The 21626-nt window shown below is 42.9% G+C and overlaps 1 protein-coding gene and 1 long non-coding RNA gene across 10 annotated transcripts in view; one reads left to right on the plus strand and one right to left on the minus strand.

The window, feature by feature from the left end:
- ST6GAL2 (ST6 beta-galactoside alpha-2,6-sialyltransferase 2) overlaps nt 1-21626 on the minus strand; it is a 186438-nt gene that overhangs the window by 48320 nt on the left and 116492 nt on the right. The window contains exons 1-2 of one of the 9 annotated variants that reach the window (XM_068925530.1): nt 7109-7127; nt 6305-6389 (exon numbers count right to left, since the gene is read on the minus strand). The exons of 3 other annotated variants lie outside the window; for them this stretch is intronic. In XM_068925530.1, the coding sequence (XP_068781631.1) occupies nt 6305-6337 (33 nt within the window). In that variant the 5' untranslated portion in view covers nt 6338-6389; nt 7109-7127. Of the gene's footprint in view, nt 1-5410; nt 5435-5545; nt 5836-6304; nt 6390-7108; nt 7235-7461; nt 7559-21626 lie in introns of those variants that run through there. 5 more of the 9 variants (XM_068925585.1, XM_068925593.1, XM_068925539.1 and 2 more) reach the window with 5 other exon arrangements.
- Nucleotides 8867-10602, plus strand: LOC138064166 (uncharacterized). The gene is made up of 3 exons (XR_011137465.1): nt 8867-9604; nt 9751-9831; nt 10317-10602. It is a non-coding gene; the product is annotated as an uncharacterized lncRNA (long non-coding RNA).

Consider the following 21626-nt stretch of genomic DNA (forward strand, 5'->3'; position numbering starts at 1 on the left):
ACAGCCCTGTGCTGGATTGGCGCAAATCTACACACAGATCTTACAGCGCTCTTGCCGGGGGCTTGAGAATAGCCCCATTGCCGCCATGAGAAGGTATGCTGTACCCGGCCCACTCCACGGGCTGCTCTGTGAACTAATGAAAAGAGCATGAGGAGGATCTGTATGCATTTTCCTCCCCCTATCAATCCACAGAGGGCCAGTCACAGTCTGACCCTAATTTAACACTTGGGCTGTAAACTTACTTAGCACTTGTATAAGAATTTATTTTTTCAAACATACTGATGGCAGCATATGGCCCATTGACAGGTTTATTATTATAAGACACTTTTTCCACCAGGTTATAGTTTTTTTTATAAACATATGTTTCAGCACATAATAAAATCCCTAAGAACTGTTTCTGAAACATAATCATTGTGCAGGCACAGAAACTACTTTTCAAGGTTTGTCAAGATAATGAAAGAAACGATTTTTAAGGGACTTCCAGTTTTCTAAATGTCAGTTTTAAATCTAAGGCTACTGAGAGTTATGGATTATGGATTTAAAAAAACAAAAAAAAACAAAAAAAAAGGAAAGAAGAGAAGAGAGTTCTTTTTGTTAAAGCCAAATCATTCTCCATTTTGTCAAAGCAATTATTTTTATATTTAGTAAAACTTTTCCTTCCACTAAGTAGACCTTTCAACTATGCTTTAAATCAGAACGTGTGTTTTATGGGCGAATTATAAGCTTCTGAAAAAAAGCAGAATACTATAAAGAAAATGTCAACAACACACAGCTACAGTCATGCAAATTCATCAATGTAAAACCACTCATGGTATTCTGTGCCCTTCAGCAGTGCTAATAAAAAGTCTGTGCATTGAGTTAAGGTAGTTAGAATATGGTCTTGCATTCATGTACTATATTATATCTAAGTTAAATATCTAAAACACGTCACTACTTGATTTTGCTATAAACCACATCTGTATTTTTAAGAAATAATACTTTTTGCCTATGCAGCTATAACTCAACTTTTATGCTAGTACCATCACTCATAGAAAAATCACATAGTGTACACTGCTTACTTCCAAATATTCCTGTGCTCTTCCTATTCCTAATACTTCTTCTATAACGATTTATGATATATTTAGCCCAAGCAGGCTGTCTTTTAAAATCAGCTTCTTCAATATATCAAAATGTGACCTAACCCACATATGTTTTCCAAGAGGTTTGTTTCCTACCACCCAGGTTTATTGTCTCCTGTTGAAAAGAGCTTGCAGTTGAAATACAAACTAAGAATTGCATGGGTCTAAATCCAAAGCCTACTTGAAATCAGCAGGAGACCTTTAACTGATTTTAGGGAACTTGGGATCAGGACCATAGCTCACTGAAGACACTAGAGGCCTTCCAGACTGTAAGATACTGCATGCCAAATAATCCCTAGTGTCTTGAAAAAAATATTGCAACCATTCTGAACATTTGTTTGTGTGTTAGGGTATTCTGGGGGAGAAAAAGCACTTGTTTGTTTTCCCCAATGACACTCCCCACAAAGCATAGATGTTTTAAGACATTAAAAGAAATAATTAGTCATCAACAGGTGTGAAGTTTAAACAAAGAAAAAGGTCATCATTTTATTGTAGGCTTATTGTTATAATTAGCACAAGTAAGCTTGCATTCCTTGCATTCGGAGAAAACTCTTTTGTTAAAATTAATCACTGATTCTCAACCAATTTGTCGGTAATTGTTATCAAGCCTGGACATGATTACCTTCACTGAGAGACAGAGTGTGCTCTCTATAATACTTCCATAGGATAAAAGCCTAAACCCGATGAAACCTTTGAACATTTTGTCGACAACTTCAGATGAAGATAAGACCTCAATGATGCTGCTGTGCATCCCGCTTCTTCCTGCTTTTACAGAGGAAGCATTTACAGAAGAGAGAAGTCAACAATTCTGACAGTGAAATGCACTCTTTCTGCATGAGCAGATGCAGTATGATTAGTAGCCATGCTACCCTATACCATAAATGTTTGGAAATACTCACCTGGCAGGATCAGTTTTAGAGTAGGATGAAGCATGCTGTGGTTGTTAGCCCTTCTAGAGAGTCTTTCTACAAGGGTGCTGGTTTTGCTTATCTAACTGCAGTGGCTGCTTCTATGATGTGGAAACCTGTCTATTAGAAAATACATTTCACAGGTGACTAGGCAGCCATCAGATGGTAACAGCTTTCATTTGTTACTGACCTGGATTCACAGAGGCACCATAAGGGTGGAAGACCTGATATCCTGTTTCCAGCCCAAAGCTAAGCAACTCCAGCTCTGCATTGTGAATTATAAAATATTTACAATATTTTTGAGATTTGCAATGCATTGTGTTGAAGCAATATTTTGAAATAGCATCTTCTTATATAAGAACTACTCCTATAATTTTTATAAAGTAAATCTTGTGGGTGCTTGTTTACTCATTAAAGAACATCAAGTTCTGCACTTCGTGGTCATGTAAATATCTGAAGAACTAGGGCATTTTGGACCTCTGCTGTAGAGAACACCACTATATTTTTATACAGAAAAGGTGTAGACTGTGGTCCCTGTCCTTCAAAGTAGACATCATGGGCAGAAGAGAATATATGCTCGGTATTTCATACAGCATCAGAGCCTTTACTGAGGGACAGGTATGGCAGTGATCAGGCCATAAGTAGTTTTTCCGGTGATGAACTGAAGGGCAACTCCAGTACCAAAATTAACTATACAACTTAGTACAGTGGAGCTACTTTAAACCGAGGAACCAATAAAGATCCCTCATCAAATTTTACATCCTCTGCACCTTTGGCTCCCTCAATAACACAATGGATTCACAAAGCTGCAGAACAAATCACCACATTTCAGTAAGTCCTCTACATGCTGTGGGTCAAACATCTTCTACAAGGATAGATATGCATCACCAGGGAAGAATAACCCCACTTCCCCAGTTAACAGCCGGTTCAACTGATACCGTGTTCAGTCTTCAGAAAGCACTTGCAGTCACTTCACAACCCTAGCTATAAACTGTCTTAATCTAGTATAGTATTTATACAGTTTAATATAATAAACAGTGGTTTATACAAGAAATGCAGTGAATCCTACTATAATGACAATTGCAGAGCTATGCAATGAATAACAATTACTTTCCATTTACATTTAGATTTATGAAGTGCAACCTTCCAGAGAGCACAGTGTAACAACACATACGGACAACTATAAGGTCCCATCTTCAAGGAAAAGTAATAGCGAGAAAGACCGGCACATCCTAGAGGCCAAATCTGCTGCATGCCCTCAGCTCCCACTGAACTTTTAGCAGTTTTCAGCAGTGTGGAAGATTTGGCCTCTCCAAAGGGACTGGCGGCTTTGAAGGCCAGTGAACAAACAGGCTCTGTCAGAACATCTCTTAGGAGCAAGGTCCAAGGTCAAGGACCCCCATCAAGAACACTGACAACAGGTCCCTGACATTTAACTCTTAAAGCGTTAATCTGTCTGGAAGTGGTCAATCTTTGAAAACAACAATTTTGGCATGCTTTACCCTCAAGCCCAGCTAATCATACACTGTTTAAAATCTGCGTCATTTTTCAGACCAAATAAAAATAAATCCTTTCAAAACTGTTTTTCCTCAGCACTATTACTGATCAAGAAAATCAGTTTGCTATAGTTGCACATTTTCAAGACTGGACCTAGAATACAAAACGCTCACAAGACTCATAATAAACATCAGGTTTTTTATGTTATTCTCAGGTATCATGCGGTAGTTGTATTTAGCGTTTCATATGATCTTCTCACATCCTAAACAAGACAGCATGAGTTCTGCTAGATGGAGATGGCATCCATTATGGAACTGATATATGTGATTAAACACATGAAGAAGGAAGGGTTTGCTGTATCTGAACTTTTTATTGTAAATTCTTTGTGGCACAGACTTCAGCCTATGCTGTTCCTTTTATATTCTTAAAACCATTTTGAAAACACACAGCATCACTGGAAGAAATACTCTCTTTAACATCAGTGACTGTTTAAAAACTTCCAAAACTTTCAGAAGAAAAATAGTTGCAACTTTGCCGTTTGTGCCATGGTTTTGTTGATGGTTTTGTTGATACCTAACTATCAATTAAAGAATTTTAAGGAAGATCAAGACATAGGGTATACAATGGCACGTGGAACAGTTGCTTTGAATGACTACCAATAAAATCACAAAGTAACTATTTTTGAGTTATGTAAATTGTGAAATGTAGCGGCATGACTGTAAATCAGAGCCTAAAAGGTACAGAGTTGAGGCAAAAGCCCTGCATGCACGTGCTCCAAAAATAACTGTGCTCAGATAAAAGTCTGAAAGCAATTATTTTTGCCAAATACTGTACACAGATCACTGCACTAAGCTTCTATAATTAAACAAGACAAGAGGTCAGATGGTGCCTAGTAAACCATTTACTACATTAATTACATTCAAGTTGTGGCACTCTAGTACTTTGTAATAACTAACAGCAAGAGAAATAATTTAAAGAATAGTATCTCACATTGTAAGTTCCTTCTTCATTCACCAGTATGAATGTTACTAGCCAGTCTCTCCACTGTACTTCAAACACAGGAAAGGGATACTGTTTAGCGTCAGGAAGAGCTCTTTACGGGCTAGAACCTTTACTCAGAGGAATCCAACAGTCTTACGCGGCAAAAAATGACTTCTGCACTATGAAAGTAGTAGCAAAGCCAGATTTTGCATTCCTTGAATCAAGTCCCTCTGCTTTTGTTCCAAAGTTACCGTGTCATAGAAGCACTCACATTTTTTGCAGCACCAACAGCATCTCAACAGACCTGCACAGATCTCAATGTGTCTCTCACTGACCCTTTTCCTGGATTTACCTGCACACTGCTCAACACAGTATTTGTATGCACCTACAATTCTAATAGCCTTTACAGCAATTTCTTATCAAGAGGATTAATATTAGACTGGTATTTAATATATTTTGGCTTCTTTTAATAACATTAGTAGCTCAATACAAGGAAAACAAACCAACAACATATGGCCAAATAGTCCTCTGTAGACCACCAACCAATTGCTTAACACACAGAGAAATGTCCAAAACACAGTTTGAAAATTATAGCTAAGAGATTTACACATCATTTCTGATCAGGCAAGTAATATTCCAGTAACTGAAGTAAAATCCAGCATGCTCCACTAGTATTTGCAGTAACTAATATATACAGCATCAATTCAATATGCTATCAAGATCATGCTATGGTTTTATATTGTTTAAATGTGTCAGGTGAAATAAAAAAAGAATCAAATTCCATAGGAATAAAAATTAAGCAAGCAAAATAGAAAATAATTCTAAATCAGCATGGCATATGATATATTCAGATTTTATTTATGCACAGCTCTATGTTTAATGTAAGAACTCATAAAAGACACTCACCTTCCACATTTCAGAGAAGGACAGAGTTAAGGTAACATCCAATTTTATCCTTAATAATTTTTTCCTACTGGGATGCTAATATATGCAACCCCAACATCCTTTAGCTCATTTTATCAAATTTTTATAATACTTTACCTAGTTGTGTGGCTGTTCTTTTCCTTTCCTCAGTAGGACACTCATCACAAAACACAGATGCAGAAGCCTGCAACTTTGCAGCAGACCTCTACCGCTTTATATACATCCTCCAACTATGAGTGTTCCGTTTGGACAATGCGGGGAAATCCTGTCCTCTGCCCAGATGAACCGCAGAAGAAAAAGAGGTTGCTTACTATCACATCAGGATTTGGGGAGGTCCTAAACTCCATCACAGAAGACTTCTTCCTACAACAATTTCAAAGTGCATAGCAATCCTTGCTTACATCATCTCAAACCCAGCACTTTCACGTCTGCCAGGACACCCTTTGTTGTCAGCTGCAGAATCAGTGCCTAATATCCTTACATTTGAATAAGCAGACAGGACCTCAGCGGCAGACTCTCCGAGTACACTTTTCATCACAGCTTCTCATTCAAGAACAAACAGCACATCTTTTCCTAAAAGATCAACTTTTGGTCTTAGGAAGACACACACAAAACCAGAACATATGTAACTAGCATCAGATTTCTGGTCAAATGATGTTTTAATCAGAAAAAAACTTCTGAAAGCAGTCTAAACCATGTTTCAAATTTAAAATCAATTTTAAAAAAGCTGTCAAAAAACACCTGCAAGAGCTTCACCTTTAAATAGAAAAAAAAAAAATCTTTCTCCCCCACCCAAAAGCTGCACATTATCAAAACAAGTTGAATTACTTTTGCGTGAGTTTTCCAAAGCAAACATATTAAATACATTAAAATTACCTGGATGCAGACACCAAGCTTGGAAATTTTCATTGCAAAGCGTTAAAGTTCAGAAAGTTTGCAAGACTGAAAAGGGAAGATCAGACTGAAAAAAAAATCATAAAACCTTAACCTTGAGGTTTGGTATTGCCTTCAGCCTACTATTTAACATTTCTTTCCAGACGAAAAAATGAAATGACTAAATCTTACTCCAACAGTTAACTACTAAATTACTCGAATGAGTAACACAATCAGAATCTTTTTCCTAATAAAACAACTGAAACACAATAACAAGACAGGAATGCATTAGAAATGGCAGTTGAATATTATAGAAGATAATGTTCCCAATAAAGCATAAAAGCAGTCCGCAAAGTGCTCTACATTGCATAGCCGAGGCAAATTTGCAGAGACCTTTCTTTCTTCGAGAACATTGATTTCTGCATGCCAGCACGGCTGCCTAACTATTTATAAGTCCAATGGGCAAAAGCAAATACAGAACTAACAGGAAAAAAAAAAGCCTTGAAAGGCAACCACCAAAAAAAAAAAAAAGTCTCATTTAAATTCCTGGAAAGCACTGCTTCTCTAAGCGTATCTATTCAAGCTCCCTCCCCGAGCAGGCGAGCCCTACTTAACAGCACACCCTGCCTACTCCCAGCCTGAAAACTGTTACGCCAAGAAGCCGCTACACCGCTTCGCGTATAGGATTATTCATTCGTTCCGGCAAACGCTGCCGAGCAGCAAAACCTCCCCTCAGCAAAACAAATAAATAAATGAATGAAACAAAATAAGCAAACCCCAAACCCGCACGCTGGAGCGCCTACCTACCGCTCAGCGCTGCCCGCGGCCCGCGCCCCCGGGGCGGCGGCAGCCGGGCAGCGCAGCGGCGGCCGCCTCGCGCCTCCCGCCTCGGACCTGCCTCTTCCCTCGCATCGTGGCACCGCCGCCAAACACAACGCGCGTGGGGAGGGGAGGAGTGGTCGGGCCGGCGGGGAAACACGACACCCGCGTCCCCGCCGGCTGCGACTCGCCGGAGCGCCGCGAGGTGACACGGCGCCGCCCGCCCCCCGGGAGCCGCCCCCCGCGCACGGCCCTGCGCCGTACCGCGCTGCCGCCGCCCTGGCCCCTCCCGGCACGGGGATGGGCGCCCACCTCCCTCCCCACACTCCCGGCGCCGTTACCTCGCGCTACAGCCGCGGGGCGGGAGGCCGCCGCCGTCGCCGCCGCACGCAGGGGAGCCGCCGGCACGGCCGCGGCGGGGAGGGCATGCTGCGGCTGCCCCGGGGCCGTGCGGAGCCGGGCCGGGCCAAGCCGAGCCGAGCCGAGCCGCCTGCCCCGGCTCATTGTTCGCGGAAGGGCAGCGGCGGCGGGGGCGGCCCCGGGCTGGAGGGGGCGGGCGCTGCCGCGGGAGGGGGCGGGGAGCCCGGGGTGGGGGCACCTCGGCGCGGCGGGCCGCGGGGTTGGGGGCAGCGTGGCGCCTTCCCCCGGGCTGGCCGAGCCGGGGGTGCACGGGGATGGGGGTGCACGGGGAATGGGGGCAGCGCTGCAGCATCCCCCCGGCCGGGGGGGCACGGGGATGGGGGCAGCGCTGCAGCATCCCCCCGGCCGGGGGGGCACGGGGATGGGGGCAGCGCTGCAGCATCCCCCGGGCCGGGGGTGCACGGGGATTGGGGGTGCACGGGCATGGGGGCAGCGCTGCAGCATCCCCCGGGCCGGCGGGGCGGGGGGTGCACGGGGATTAGGGTGCACGGGGATGGGGGCAGCGCTGCAGCATCCCCCCGGCCGGAGGTGCACGGGGATTGGGGTGCACGGGCATGGGGGCAGTGCTGCAGCATGCCCCGGGCCGGGGGTCCACAAGGATGGGGGCAGCGCTGCAGCATGCCCCGGGCCGTCCGGGTGCAGGGGGCCGCACAGAAGTAGTTCAAAGCGGGAGGGAAAGTGTGCATGCCCCGGGTGCGCATCGGTCGGGACCGTGCGCATGTGTGCGCGGTGCCCGCCGGACCCCGCGGGTGGGTGGTGAGCGGAGCGGGGGCAGCCGGGCCGGGCTGGGTCCCCGCCCGCCGCCCCCCGCCAGCCGCGCACGGGAAGCGCCGTGGGGCTCCGGCTCAGCGGCGGCTGCCGAGCACCAAGCGGGGGCCCCGGCGGGGCCGGGCTGCGGGGGGGAGGGGGGAGTTGAGGGGGGGGGGGTGTCTCCCTGTGGCCCCTCTGGAAAGTTTACGGTCAGGTTCTTTGTTGCCGCCACCCCCACGAACCGAGGTGATGGGGCACTTGTGCCCATGCTGGGTGGAAGCGCTGCAGACAGCTTTGGCTTTTCAAGATTAGGCTGCGCTAATTAAGGAAATATTTTAAGCTTAAAGGGTCTCCCGAGAAGAAACACATTAACTGGCTCATAAAGGGGGTTGGGAAACAATGCAATTCAGGGCTCTTAGATCAGCAAGCGCAAAGAAAACGAGAGATAAAATGAATGTTAAAGGAACTAACTACAGTAAATACTTGCTTGCACCACTGCATTTCTAAGTATCCAATGACACTCGTCGCATCTCCTGTTCATCCAATGTCTTTCTAACGATAGAAGGAAAGAGAAATGTTTGTAGTGCAATTGTTGCTATGCTTTTTCAGCTTGCTGGACATTTTAAAAAAAATCTAAAAGCAGATTTTACAGTCTGTGTTCAGATTGAATAGTACCTTACTTTGCAAATAGTAAGCTTTTACTTATAGTTAGTGCAATGCTTAGATAACCTTTGTTGTGCTCGATCTGTGCTTTAAGTAAAGCATCTGTGTAATTATCTCTGAGACTGTAGCTTCATTGTACACATATTTGTCAAGTGCAAGATGATCAGAACAACATGCATGCAAAAGGCATGCCTTCAAAGCTATAAAACAAGTGTTGAAGTCAAAGCAATTAGTACTAAAGTAAAAAAGATGCAATTTGCTAAATGAACGTGTAATGTTCAAAATAGAGAAATAAAACTGTGATGTGAAAGACAAGAATGGGTTAACATTTTAAAAAATGTGATTGTTGAAATTGCACTCCATGCCAAAAGCAAATAATGATTGTAAATCCCTAAGAAGTTTATCCACTTATTTATTCCATTTAAGAGAAAAGTTCCATGAATTGCAAATCAATTAATGAATGACAATAACTTGCTTCCCCTCAGCCTAGGACACCAGGAAAACAAATTGCAAACCTAGAGTTTCAAACCTGTCTCTCCAGATATCTAAAAATCCAAATCATCAACACGGCATGATGTGTGATGCAACTGGGTTGGAAGAGGATGACAACAAAAAATACTTCTGATGAAAGGGGCTGAGATGTAAGAGCATGTACGTGTTGGTTCTATGGACACACTATTTCTTGAGGGATATTCGTGTATACCATATATTCAAAAATCTAAATTTAAAAATATAACAATTAAGTGATGGTTATTTTCTTTTTTTTTCTTTCTTTTTTTTTTTTTTTTTTTGCTCAGGCTTGCTGCATCTATCTCCAAAATGATATGCTGGCTAGTACAATAATCTGTAAGCACATAAACATGGAAACAAAGTACAAGGTAGATGCTGCTTACTCAATTTTTTTTTTTGGTTTAGTTTTTAAAGTTGGAACCTAAATTTATAGAACTCTACAGGCTTTTCCATCTGTTACTATTTAAAAATGTGCTGTTCTTTATTAGGCTTATTTTTAATACACCAGTGAAATAGAATTTCAATTTAGAATGGAATTTAAATGAATAGCATAAATTAGGTGAATATTATGGGAAAGCTAGTAGCACTAAGATACTCTACATGTGAGACTAAGATAATTTAAGCATGATGTCAGGAGAGGTTGTCACCCAAAGACTTGTCTCCCTTTCAGCAGAACAATTGTGGAATGGGCTGTTGGGCTGGTGACAATGCTAGTTGAGCACAGTTTTTATTGACTGCAGTGGGAGTAGTACCTACACATCTACATGTAAAATTTATCTGCAGAGCGCAGGTGGAGTTAGTCTGCAGTCCACTACGGTTTGCTTTTACCTTTGACATTTTGCTTTTGGCTTAGACTCTGAACTTCAGAATGGAAGAGCTCTGCATCCTGTATTTCCTACCATTGGCTGGATCCTGCCTTCACTTACAGTCATGTAATAAAGAACAACTTCCATGGAAATGAGTAAAGTGAATTGGGATAAAGCCTGTGAGATTAGCAGTGCCCCAGTGATGTCAGAGCCGCCTGGGGGGAAAGTTTGAGATCAGAGGACAGAGTAATTGCTAGAAAGTCCAGATTGGCAGAGAATTTATTGCACATGTTCACAGCTTGAAGAATTTGCCTTTTATATAAATTGATAACAATAGGGCAAAGTTACACACAGTTGCTGTTTCTTTGTTATTGAGTTTAACTACTGATATAGATGCATCTATCACTTTGTTTTGTTACACTGTTATAGCAGTGCATATAAATAAAGGGGATAAATAACCTAATTTACTCTGAGTAAGAGTCACAGTGTATTAAAAATTGTGACATAGAAAAAGCTTTTGCCTCTTCTGGAAAAAGTTTTATAACATATCTTTGTAGCCATCATTTAAACTGGCAGGGTACAGTACACAAAGATCTTCAAAGCCCCGGCTTAAACTCATTCAGCACTTTCAAAGTATATCCAAGGCTAATCTGGCCCCATTGAAGTAAAAGGGATTTTTTCTGTTGACTTTACCAAAGTAGTTTCACCCAAATAACTGTAGTTCTATTTTAGAATTATTCTATTTTTGAACAAAAAAGGTCCTCCTAAGGGTACCCTACTAAGTGAGCAGTGGGTACCCACAGATCGTTTATCTCCCACTTCTCAAAATTCCTCAATTCCTTTTTCTGCCATTCACCCCTGAGGAGACACGTTCAGCTGAGTTCACCCGCTCTCTCTGCAAACCCTCCAGCAGCTTGGGGGAGTGCATGATGTCCTGATTTGCAGCAGAGAAGTACAGAGTCTGTTCCCTTCAGCCTGTTCCCTCTGTGCCTCTGGAGGCGACGTATCTCCTAGTTCCTCCAAAGTGCTACCTCCAGCCAAGGCTCCTCTGGCTGGGCATTTTCTTCCTATTCCAGTTCTGCTGCACCCAGAGGAAACCTGCAGACGTCACACGCTGTGCTCCTACTTCGTGCTGACCTACCTTTTCTTTCTAACGATGAAGTAGGTTTTTAATAAACTTGAGTTACTGTTGTTGGCTTCTGTGCACCTCAGATGTATTCTGGTGTTGCAGCTGTTCAGATACAGACATGAATTGAGGAACTGAGCCTACAGAGCTCAATTAACAACTCTCCCTTAGGAGAGATCGTGGCCTGGTTTCTTTTTCCCATATCATCTCATGGAAGAGGATTGGTAGAACTGCGTTCTCTCGAAAGAAAGCTGTTTCTTTGCCCTGCAGAAATATCCTGATGAAATTCTCACTGGTGCAACGGTAAGGTGGCTCAGTTTTAGATGTGCAGGTTTTAGGCTGGGCTCATAGTGGTTATTACAACCTGGCTGAGAGGTGGTAATGTACAAGGACTGTCTAACAACTCCATTCTTTCGCAAAGAAGAGAATGGAAAAAGAAGGGGAGGGTGTTTCCCAGCATAGCATAGATAGTCTCTGAAATAAATGTGAATTCTTTCACATATGTGTCTGAAAAGCCAGCCCAGTTACAGGCCAGTAGTTGTTAAGTCTGAGCATGGTGTAGCGGTAAGTGCAATGGGTGTGAATCTGGAGCCTGCCATCAAGCATAAGCCATGCCACCTCTGAATCAGCCCTGGGACTCAAAGATATGGGGGCACTATTTCCTTCTAGTTTTTCCTTGAGGGAAAGTGCTAACTTACTGCTGGCCTGGCCTGTACAAATAATTATTATACAGTAGTGCTGTCTCAGATACGGCATCCAGTAAGCAGAGTCAGAGCCTGTCGACACTTTGCTCTCCTCTTCCCCCACATGTGCTGCAGGGAGGAAGCAGGTGCATAGCCACAGCATGGACTTTCTTGCACAGCCATATAGGCTGAATCACAGTCCATCTGTGTGACCGTTCCTTGTTAGGGAACCAGATTCATAGGAGATTCTAAAAAGCTAAAATGAAAAAAACAAAGATGTCTGAGCTATCTTCCGATCAGGTTTTCTACCAGTTGTCATAGAAAGTGGAAGTCATCCTCAAGCTTCCAGAAAGAGCAATTTCAATTGCTCTTGTAGCACAAGTCAGTAAGGCAGCTGGGACTGTGGCATGAGCAAGGGTCGGAAGCCCTATCCTGTCCTCTCTGGTGCTTCATCCACCCAACCTCAGCTGATTTACTCTGGCCAGTTTTTCACAGTGGCTCTGGAAGACACTTCCAGAACTTTACAGGCAGAGGCACAGTTAAAGTCACAAGCATCATAAAGCTCCATCCTTCACCTTAATGAGATTGCAAAGCCTTTCCAATAAGAAGACTGTGGCGTCCTAAGGACATGTGCAGTAAAACACTCCTAATGTCTAGTTGCTTTGATGAACTCAAACAGTGATCTCATACAACTTTCCACTGAAGTTCTGGAAGATTCTGGTTTCCCTGCCCTTACGTATTACTGCTAATAGCACTTTTAGTTGCTTTGTGCCTTGATTCCTTGTTGCTTTCAATAGAATTTGAGGTTGCTAAAGTAATTTGCAGCCTTTATACAATTTTTATTAAAAATCAGTCAGTGTAAAACTTCATTGGAGTTCAAAAACTGGATATTCCAAATATGTAAATAAATGCCTGGAGATAGATGAGTTTTGGAGAAAATTTTATATACAAAATTACTTGGAATTAATCTCTGCCCGCACTCTGCACAGTTGTGATTTATGGAGGCATTACTGATGAGCTGCAGTGGGCTGTTTCTTCTGTTGAAAAGGTTAACTGAAATAAACATGTTTTTATGGAACAGGTTTCAGGAGAAAAAATGTGCCACAGCTGCTGAATCATCAAGAAAGGAGAATGGAAAAAAGATTGGATTTGGAACGACAACTTTCTCAAAATAAAAGTAGGGTACTTCATGCCAAAGGAGAAATATGTCTTTACCAGTATGGCACATCAGCAGAGGCAGATGCATATTCATTCCCTGCTTCTCCTGCAGGCTAAGAGCCCTTTCTGTCCAGTCTCTACCCTGCAGCGCATGCTGACTCCGGGGCAGCCTGACCTGCTCAGAGAGAGGTCAGGCCAATGTGAAAAGCCGGAATAAATCATTTTGGAGCAGGTGGCCAGATGGCTGCCCAGGACAGTTTGCATCTGCTGGGGTGAGAGGAGGCCGCTCGTGTCCGGCTATCACTGCCCGTTCCTGCTCTCCCGCTGACCATCAGAGTTATGGTCAGTGGCACAGAGTCTAGTTGGAGGCCTGTAGCTAGCGGTGTGCCCCAGGGGTCAGTCCTGGGTCCAGTCTTGTTCAAATTATTCATCAGTGACTGGGATGATGGGACAGAGTACACTCGCAGTAAGTTTGTAGACAATACGAAATTGGGAGGAGTGGCTGACACAGCAGAAGACTGTGCTGCCATTCAGAGGGACCTGGACAGGCTGGAGAGCTGGGTGAAGAGGAACCACATGAAGTTCAACAAAGGCAAGTGCAGGCTCCTGCACCTAGGGAGGAATAATCCCATGCAGCAGGGCAGGCTGGGGGGTTGACCTGCTGGAAAGCAGCTCTGCAGAGAAGGATCTGGGAGTGCTGGTGGACAACAAGTTGAGCATGAGGCAGCAGTGTGCCCTTGTGGCCAAGAAGGCCAATGGTCTCCTGGGCTGCATGAGGCAGAGTGTTGCCAGCAGGTGGAGGGAGGTGATCTTCCCCCTCTCCTCAGCCCTGGGGAGGCCACGTCTGGAGTACTGGGTCCAGTTCTGGGCTCCCCAGTACAAGAGAGACAGGGCACTCCTGGAGAGAGTCCAGTGGAGGGCTACAAAGATGATGAGGGGACTGGAGCACCTCTCCTCTGAAGAAAGACTGCAAGAGCTGGGCCTGTTCAGCCTGGAGAAGAGAAGACTGAGAGGCGATCTCATCAACGTGTACAACGTGTATCTGAAGGGGGGGTGTCAAGAGGATGAGGCCAGTCTCTTCTCCGTGGCGCCCAGCAACAGGACAAGAGGCAACGGGCAGAAACTGAACCACAGAAAGTTCCACCTAAACCTGAGAAAAAACTTCTTCACTGTGCGGGTGACAGAGCACTGGCACAGGTTGCCCAGAGAGGTAGTGGAGTCTCCTTCCCTGGAGATATTCAAAACCCATCTGGACGGGATCCTGGGCAATATGCTGTAGAGGACCCAGCTTGAGCAGGGAGGTTGGACTAGATGATCTCCAGAGGTCCCTTCCAACCTCAACCATTCTGTGATTCTGTGATTCTGTCAATCACACCCTGAAGCGTGACAGTTTAGTTTTGCAGAAAACACTGTTTTCACCTGCCTACGAACAAGTGAAGAATGTTAGTTTTCTGATAGGAATCACTTTAGACTTTGAAAACGGGTCGATGTTTTCTCATTGAATTAAAATGCAAGGGAGCTTTTCCAGGCGTAGGCTGGTTGCTGGTTATTCATTGCTACGAAGCTAGTTATTGCTAGTATACTGTTTCATGTAACTTTGTAGCTGGACTGGGAAATGCTGTCTTGCTTTCTGCTGCACATAGCCTAAAAAAAGCCAACCTGTTCTCCTTCACAGGAGAGTGCAGATAGATGCAGTGTAGTAAAGCAGTTCTCATCAAGTATACTTTCCAAATGTTTTAAGATCAACAAAAAAATATGAACAATGCTGTCGTTTAATGGCTATTTGCATACATTCAGTTACGTATCATACTTTGTATATGTGAATAGATATTTTAAGATAGTTAAAGCACTAATAAAAGTACATGCTTTTTAGCCAGTTGCTGTAGCAAAGAGAGTCAGCAATTTTTACTCCCCATTGTCAGTAGAAAGCGTTGGCAAAACCTGTTCCTACCTTGGTTTGGTATTATTTTAAGTTCAGAACTTTACAGTGCAAACATTACGTGATTTGTTTAAATAATAAAGGCAGGAGTTCTGACATCAGTCTGGAAAAGCACCTTTCAGTCTCTTTTATTTTGTGTTCCCCTGCTTCTGGAGACACAGAATATACCTTACAACTTTATTCGGTGTTGCAAGGCACCTAAATATGTTGCAATTACATCTGTAATGTGTTAAATATGTTGCAGATATTATTTAAATAGAAGCTATTGTATGAAAAATGGGAAAGTAAATAGAGATATATAAGAAAAGCTGTGGTTTGGAATGGTCTCAATTTTCTACAAGGAACAGGCATTTAAATGACAATTTTAATTAAAGTCTTTATTTTCCAGTACATTTCACAGTTTAAAGATAGTAAATAGTAAGCAGTGTTTCCTACTTGGTGATAAAATTTAGTGTTTTCCTGCAAAAATCTTCAGAAGACTGTATTGTACAGGGAACATTCTGTCCCCTTTATAGCACTGGATATAAACAAGAGTAGGATTTATCCTGCTGTAAGAAGACAGGTGGAATTTATGCACAAATCATCTACGATGGTAACCGCACATCTCTTTTCCCAATTCTCTCGCCCCAGCTGAAGTTGCCGCAACCTTCAGCTTGCCCTCTGCTGCTTTCTGCCTCTCTTCCTCCACAAGTTACCCCGCCAGCCCAACATCAGCTAATAGGGAGAGCTTAAACGGGGTAAAAATAGAGCAGATTTGGCCTCTGTCACAGCCAGGACCTGAAGCTGTCCTCTCCCTGCTTGGAGGTGGCATGCAGATTCTCTCAGGTCTGTGGACTGAAGCCTTCAGAAACGGCAGGTTTTGTTGCTTTTCTCACTCATTTAAGATCATCTTGCTCAGACCCTTCTGTACTGCTGTGAACTTTACTCTCTGTCAGTTTTGTATGTCTTTGCTGAAGGAAAGACATTCCTTTGCTGAAGGAAATAGATCCTCTTTTCTTTCTCAGAACCTGCCCCTTGTATCTCATGAACTTTTCTACAGCCTTCTTGCTATGCTAGCCCCTTCTCAAATTTGGTTGGCTCTGAGACAGAAATGTCTCCATTCTTGACAGAGGATGGAAAAAAGTGTTCAAATCTGATTGAAAAAGTTGGAGGCCACTATTTGAGAAGCGTTTTGTTTTTGATGTTATTTATCAGGGAATGCTCTTTCAGGTGAGGCAGTTGTAGTTCCAGTGTATAGGGCAGTCTCCATCTCAAAGTGTCATTTAGCAGCACAAGATAAGGTAGCAGAGAATTGGCAAAAGGTAATTAATGTTAGCATTGGCTGGAAAATGAGGGCTCCATTTTGAAAAAAGAAAGAAAGAGAAGAAAAGAGAAGAAAAAAGAAAATGTCAAGACTATGTTCTTCAGTGAGGCAAAACAGAAGCCTTTTGAATATGTTCAAGGGAAAACACATTTCCAGAAGACCCAATTGTCAAAGTACTTCTCTGGGACGTCGAGGATTTCAGGAGTAAGTTCCTACTCTCCCTCTGTAGGAGCGGGCACTTGAAGCCCATATCCCTGTTGCAGACCCCGTGGCTACTGGCCAGCCTCTAGTGAAAGCTCCTCTTTCCCTCCGGTTTTGAACAAGGTTCTTGAAATGGGAATGGAAATTTCATTGAAACTAATGTCTTTCTGTTTTCACTAAATTGTAATTTTCTGGCAAAATAACAGCTTGGAAAGTTCTTGGCAAGCTCGACTGAACATATATATCTCTCAGAATAGAGGGGGTGCTACAGAAAAATCTTTGGGTTCAATCTCCATTCTCAGCTTCGGTGACAAAATATCAGTGCAACTGAAAGCAATGTGCCCTTTGATTTGCCAGGGAAGTGAAGCATTTCTTCCAATAATTGAGTTGAATATTGTGTCCCTTTTAGTACAGTAGTGATTACACAGCACCCTGTTTACTCTCCATTTTTTCATCTCATCCATCATTCACAATTCAGATTTCTACTGTGATTCTACCAAGTCAGTTTACTGTACAATGCAAAATAAAGTCAAGTTAATTTTGCGCTCTACCCACCTCAGTCTGATTAACGCAAATTAAATTTTGTGCTAATAAGACTGAGAGTGCGACCACAATTGGAAACCCTTGAGTTCCTTTGACTGCAGGGAAAATGTAATTCTTCCCTACCCATATAAGCATCATAAAAAACATTTAAATCATAACATCTGGGAATTTTACAGCAAACAGTGGTATCAATTTGGGGCCTCCGTATAAAGTTTTTTCTGTTTCATATCAGGGACTGTGATACATATCTATATCAGGTTGCAGCCCCTGGAACATTTGGCCCAACTGCCTGCTGGGGGAAAACTAAAGGAACAGTGCCACACATCTAGTAACAGGGAACGGCTAGACATCTGTGTTTCTCTATTGCACAGAAATCCTGTTGAACTGATAACTGGCTACTATACCTTAAATACCTGGACAGTTCCTTAAATCTGTTACCAAAATCTGAGCAGGTTATGTCAGAAGGAAGGGTTGCTAAGGCAGGGATCTGTCACCAGCCATTTGAAGAAATAGAAATAAAACCTGGACAGGAGAGCAGAAAGACAGGCTAGCAGGGTCGGGGAGGAGAAAGAATGGAAGACATGAGAAGGGCAAGGAATGGAAAAAGCAAATAGAAGGAAAAAGGGAAGGGAAGGGAAAAGGAAGGGAAGGGAAAAGGAAGGGAAGGGAAAAGGAAGGGAAGAGAGGGGAAGGGGAAAGGCAAGGCAAGGCAAGTGGAGTCATATGCAGAAGGACAATGAGAGAGGGTTGGACTTGGATCTAAGGATAAAGAAAGCTCCAGAGTGCCTAGGAAAGAGTCTAATAAATGTAGGTAAGAGTTTATAGACCTATTCCATTTAGATCCCTACATTTCTTGTGGTTGCTAAAGACTGTTTCCCCTGACTCCAGCAACGTCTTTTTGCTCCAAATATCACCTGTTCTCAGAAAAAGTGAGCAGTAAACCCAAAGTAAAAGCACAGCAGGTCGCGATCTGGAAAAAGGTGTCTCTAAATTCTGGGAATATGGAAGATCCTGGTACCAATGTGGTCATGCACCTGTGAAGATGTGTAACCCCAAGGAAATGTGCCAGAGTACCTGGGGCCAGAGACAGTGCAGGAGACTTAAATAATTTAAAAGCACACAAATCCTGTGTGCTGGAATCCAAACACAGAAGCCTAGTGAGTGCCAAATGGGGTGCGAATAGTTGTAAATGTATCTGCATTATAATGGAGCACCTACACTTCCTAAAGGGAATTTGTGTGGAGGTGTATCATCCCTTAGAAGTAGGATCATCATTATCATTGCGCGGTTAGTGAACCAAGCCAGCAAACTTTTTAAAACATTCTCCTACAGCATACCATCCTAATGAAGGGTGTGAGTGTCGGAGACATGCTCGCTCACCAGAGAGCTATTCAGCTGATGTTTTGAAATCAAACTCTGCTCTCTAACCCTGGAATCAATGGGAATTTGTTATTCTTTTCTATGGAGGCAGGATGAAACTCTGAGGTAGGATCAAACACCTAATTGGAAGAACGGCTGCAGCATTTCTGCACTGTATCAGGTCTGAATTTAGTCTTACCAATACAAAATGGGCTTCTATTTGTCCTCTGTCTCTCTGAAAAACAGCCTTATAAAGTAAACATTCAGAAAGGAGGAAGAACAGATTGTACATAGCTATAACAACAACATGTTTTTGATCTGACTGCCCCTAAATGCATGAAAATAGAGTGCAAAAGAACTGTAAATAAGAGAAAGGTCTGAGCACAAGCTAACCTACTTGTATGTCATTCTAATGGCAAAATGAAGCAATGGGACCTGTGCTTGTATTGTGAACAGTCCTAAATTTCTTCCCTCCCTGCTGCCATAGAAGTATAATTTAGCCAGGGAGTATTTTTTGTGTGTGACGTCATCTTGAAACTACAACTTCAAGAAGAGGAAACAGGTAATATTGCCCATTAATTACACTCCACATCTGTAATGCATATACATTGCACTGTGGATAAATAGAGCAGCATTCGGCAGGACACTTTCTGAATATCTGTAGCCAGATTTCTCGTTTACAGTTTTCTCATCATTTGGTACAGTGGTAACAGATCAGTTTTTAGCGGTCGTTATTGGTCGGGAAAGGTAAGATTTCAATGAGGTATGAATGTGAAACAAATGAAGGGGGCTCCATGTTTCACTATTGTGCAGTTACCTGCCTTTATGGGAGTGGGCTGTAAAACCTGAACATGTAATATATGTCCAATGTGCCAAAAACTATTGGAGGCATTTTTTTTTTCTTTTAACATTACATATGGGGAGTATTTTTATTTTTGCAAATAAAACACATGCATCTATGTACCAAGTATGGAAATGAAATACAAGTATTTGTGAACTGATATATATTTAGCCATTTCCGATTTTTTTTTTTGGGGGGGGGGGTGCATGTATCTGCTGCACCCTTGCTTTAAGGCTCTGTTCTTTTGCTCCTGCAGCAGAAAGGCACTGGGAAATTTCCTCAAAAGCTAAAGCTTTCACTTGAACAGAGAGCTTCCCTCAGAACACAGGGAGGTGGTTCCGGCACGCAGGACAAAGTAGGACCCCCAGCACACTGCAATGTTCCTCTGGCAGTCCGAGCAGTTGCTGTTACTCAGCGGCTGCTGCAGGCAGGCCAGTGGTGCCCTGTCTCAGAGCCTGCCAACTTTTCCCTAGTGCCTACTATCATCTGCCATAGCCACACTGGCTGCAAAGGAGCCTCTAAGCTGCACTGCTCTGCTTTTCTTCAAGTGCTGCGGCCCCAGCTCTGCAGGCCTCTCAGGTCTCCCACCCTAGGTGCAAGACTCGCACGATTAACCCCTACTTCACACTCCCTACAAGAAGGCTTTAGCACGACAAAAGGGGAGACTTCAGCCCACTTAGGCTGCGGTACACTCTCAAGTGGTTTGTTTGGCCTCAGTAGATAAGCCACAGCTTTTTTTATCAGTGTAACTGAGTCTTGTTGTATTGAATGTTACCAAGGGGTTTTTGAACTAGGTATGTGACCGGGCTTTTAACGATTTGCGGCGTAGGGGAATATGCGTTAAGCCATTTAGAAAATTTCATCACAAAGAAGCTTTTCAAAGAGCGCGTCATATACACTTGCTGAGAAGCATCTCGAATAATTGAGTTGATGATAGTGGAACGAGTAAAGGGTTCATGAGAGAGTGACACCAGATTCAGCGCACGGAGGACTAGTATTATAATTAATTAATGCCCATAGATATTTCCTTAGCACAGATGCTTATGCCTTTCCGTTCTTCATCTTTTGACAGGAGAATGCGGGGAAAGCAAAAATAAACAGTCAAGCGCTCTGTCTTTTTTATCATGTCTTCTCTCTTTTAAATGATTCACATAATTGGAGGTTTCAAGGTCATCTTATTTACTGATGATTCTTTGTCATCAGTAATCCCAAATTTGTGCTGAAATGAATCAAGATGTGTTTATTGTAGCACCTCCTCTTGGCTTCTTTACATCTTCCCCTTTCTTATCAGTGTAAAGTAATAAAAAGATGTATTAAATTAATAAAGAATTAAAATCTACTTAAAGTATGTATTTTAGAGCCCTGGTGCTTAATGTCAAGCCACGTTAATCAAATAGGAATTCAAATAGGAATAAAAATATTTACAGATGAAGTTTCTTAGGTGGTTTTACAATACAGCCAGGATGGGTAACATATGATGAGATTTCACAATCGCTTCTCTCCTACACACATATTGATGGAAACCCTCACAGCCGAATACAACTGCATACATCTCTTTTTCAATCTGTGCGTAGGTTATTACTGTAGAAGTGGAGGACCTGAATACATAAACAACTCACTGCTCTACCTGCAGTAACAGATCCACAAGTCATTGCTTGGATGCATCCATCTGAATTTATATTAGTTCCTTCATTTTGATGAAGGTGAATTCCTGCCAGCATCCCATTGAAACTCAGTCTTCAAGAGTTCTCAGTGCTACTAAGACTTCTAGAAGGCAAGGTAAAAAAAAACTGGCAGGATAAATTGCCATCCCCAATATCTTTTTAAGTAGAACATGCAGCAACAGTAGCACATCCTGCTGCCAATTTCTTAAGGTTAGCCTAAACTGAAAGAACAAGATGAAAATATTTTACTCTGATAATGCTCTTGTTCCTTTTCTTAGCTGTCTGGAGCATGATGCAGATTCACATCACGTTCTATCCTGGCAACAAAAAGTTCTCAGGTTTTTAGTACAGCAGTGGCAGTTTTATACAACCTGAAAATTGAGTCCGCATGTGTTTGTGCATGCATGTGCTTATGGACACACTTCATAGGATGATCAGCCATCTGTCCATTACCAAAAAATCTTTGGTTGACATCTGTGCAAGGTTTTAAGAGCTGTGACTGCTTCTGCACTTTTGTAAGCAGCGTTTTGACTGGTGCAC

The sequence above is a fragment of the Struthio camelus genome, chromosome 1, assembly GCF_040807025.1.
Source record: "Struthio camelus isolate bStrCam1 chromosome 1, bStrCam1.hap1, whole genome shotgun sequence".
Lineage (NCBI taxonomy): Eukaryota > Metazoa > Chordata > Aves > Struthioniformes > Struthionidae > Struthio > Struthio camelus.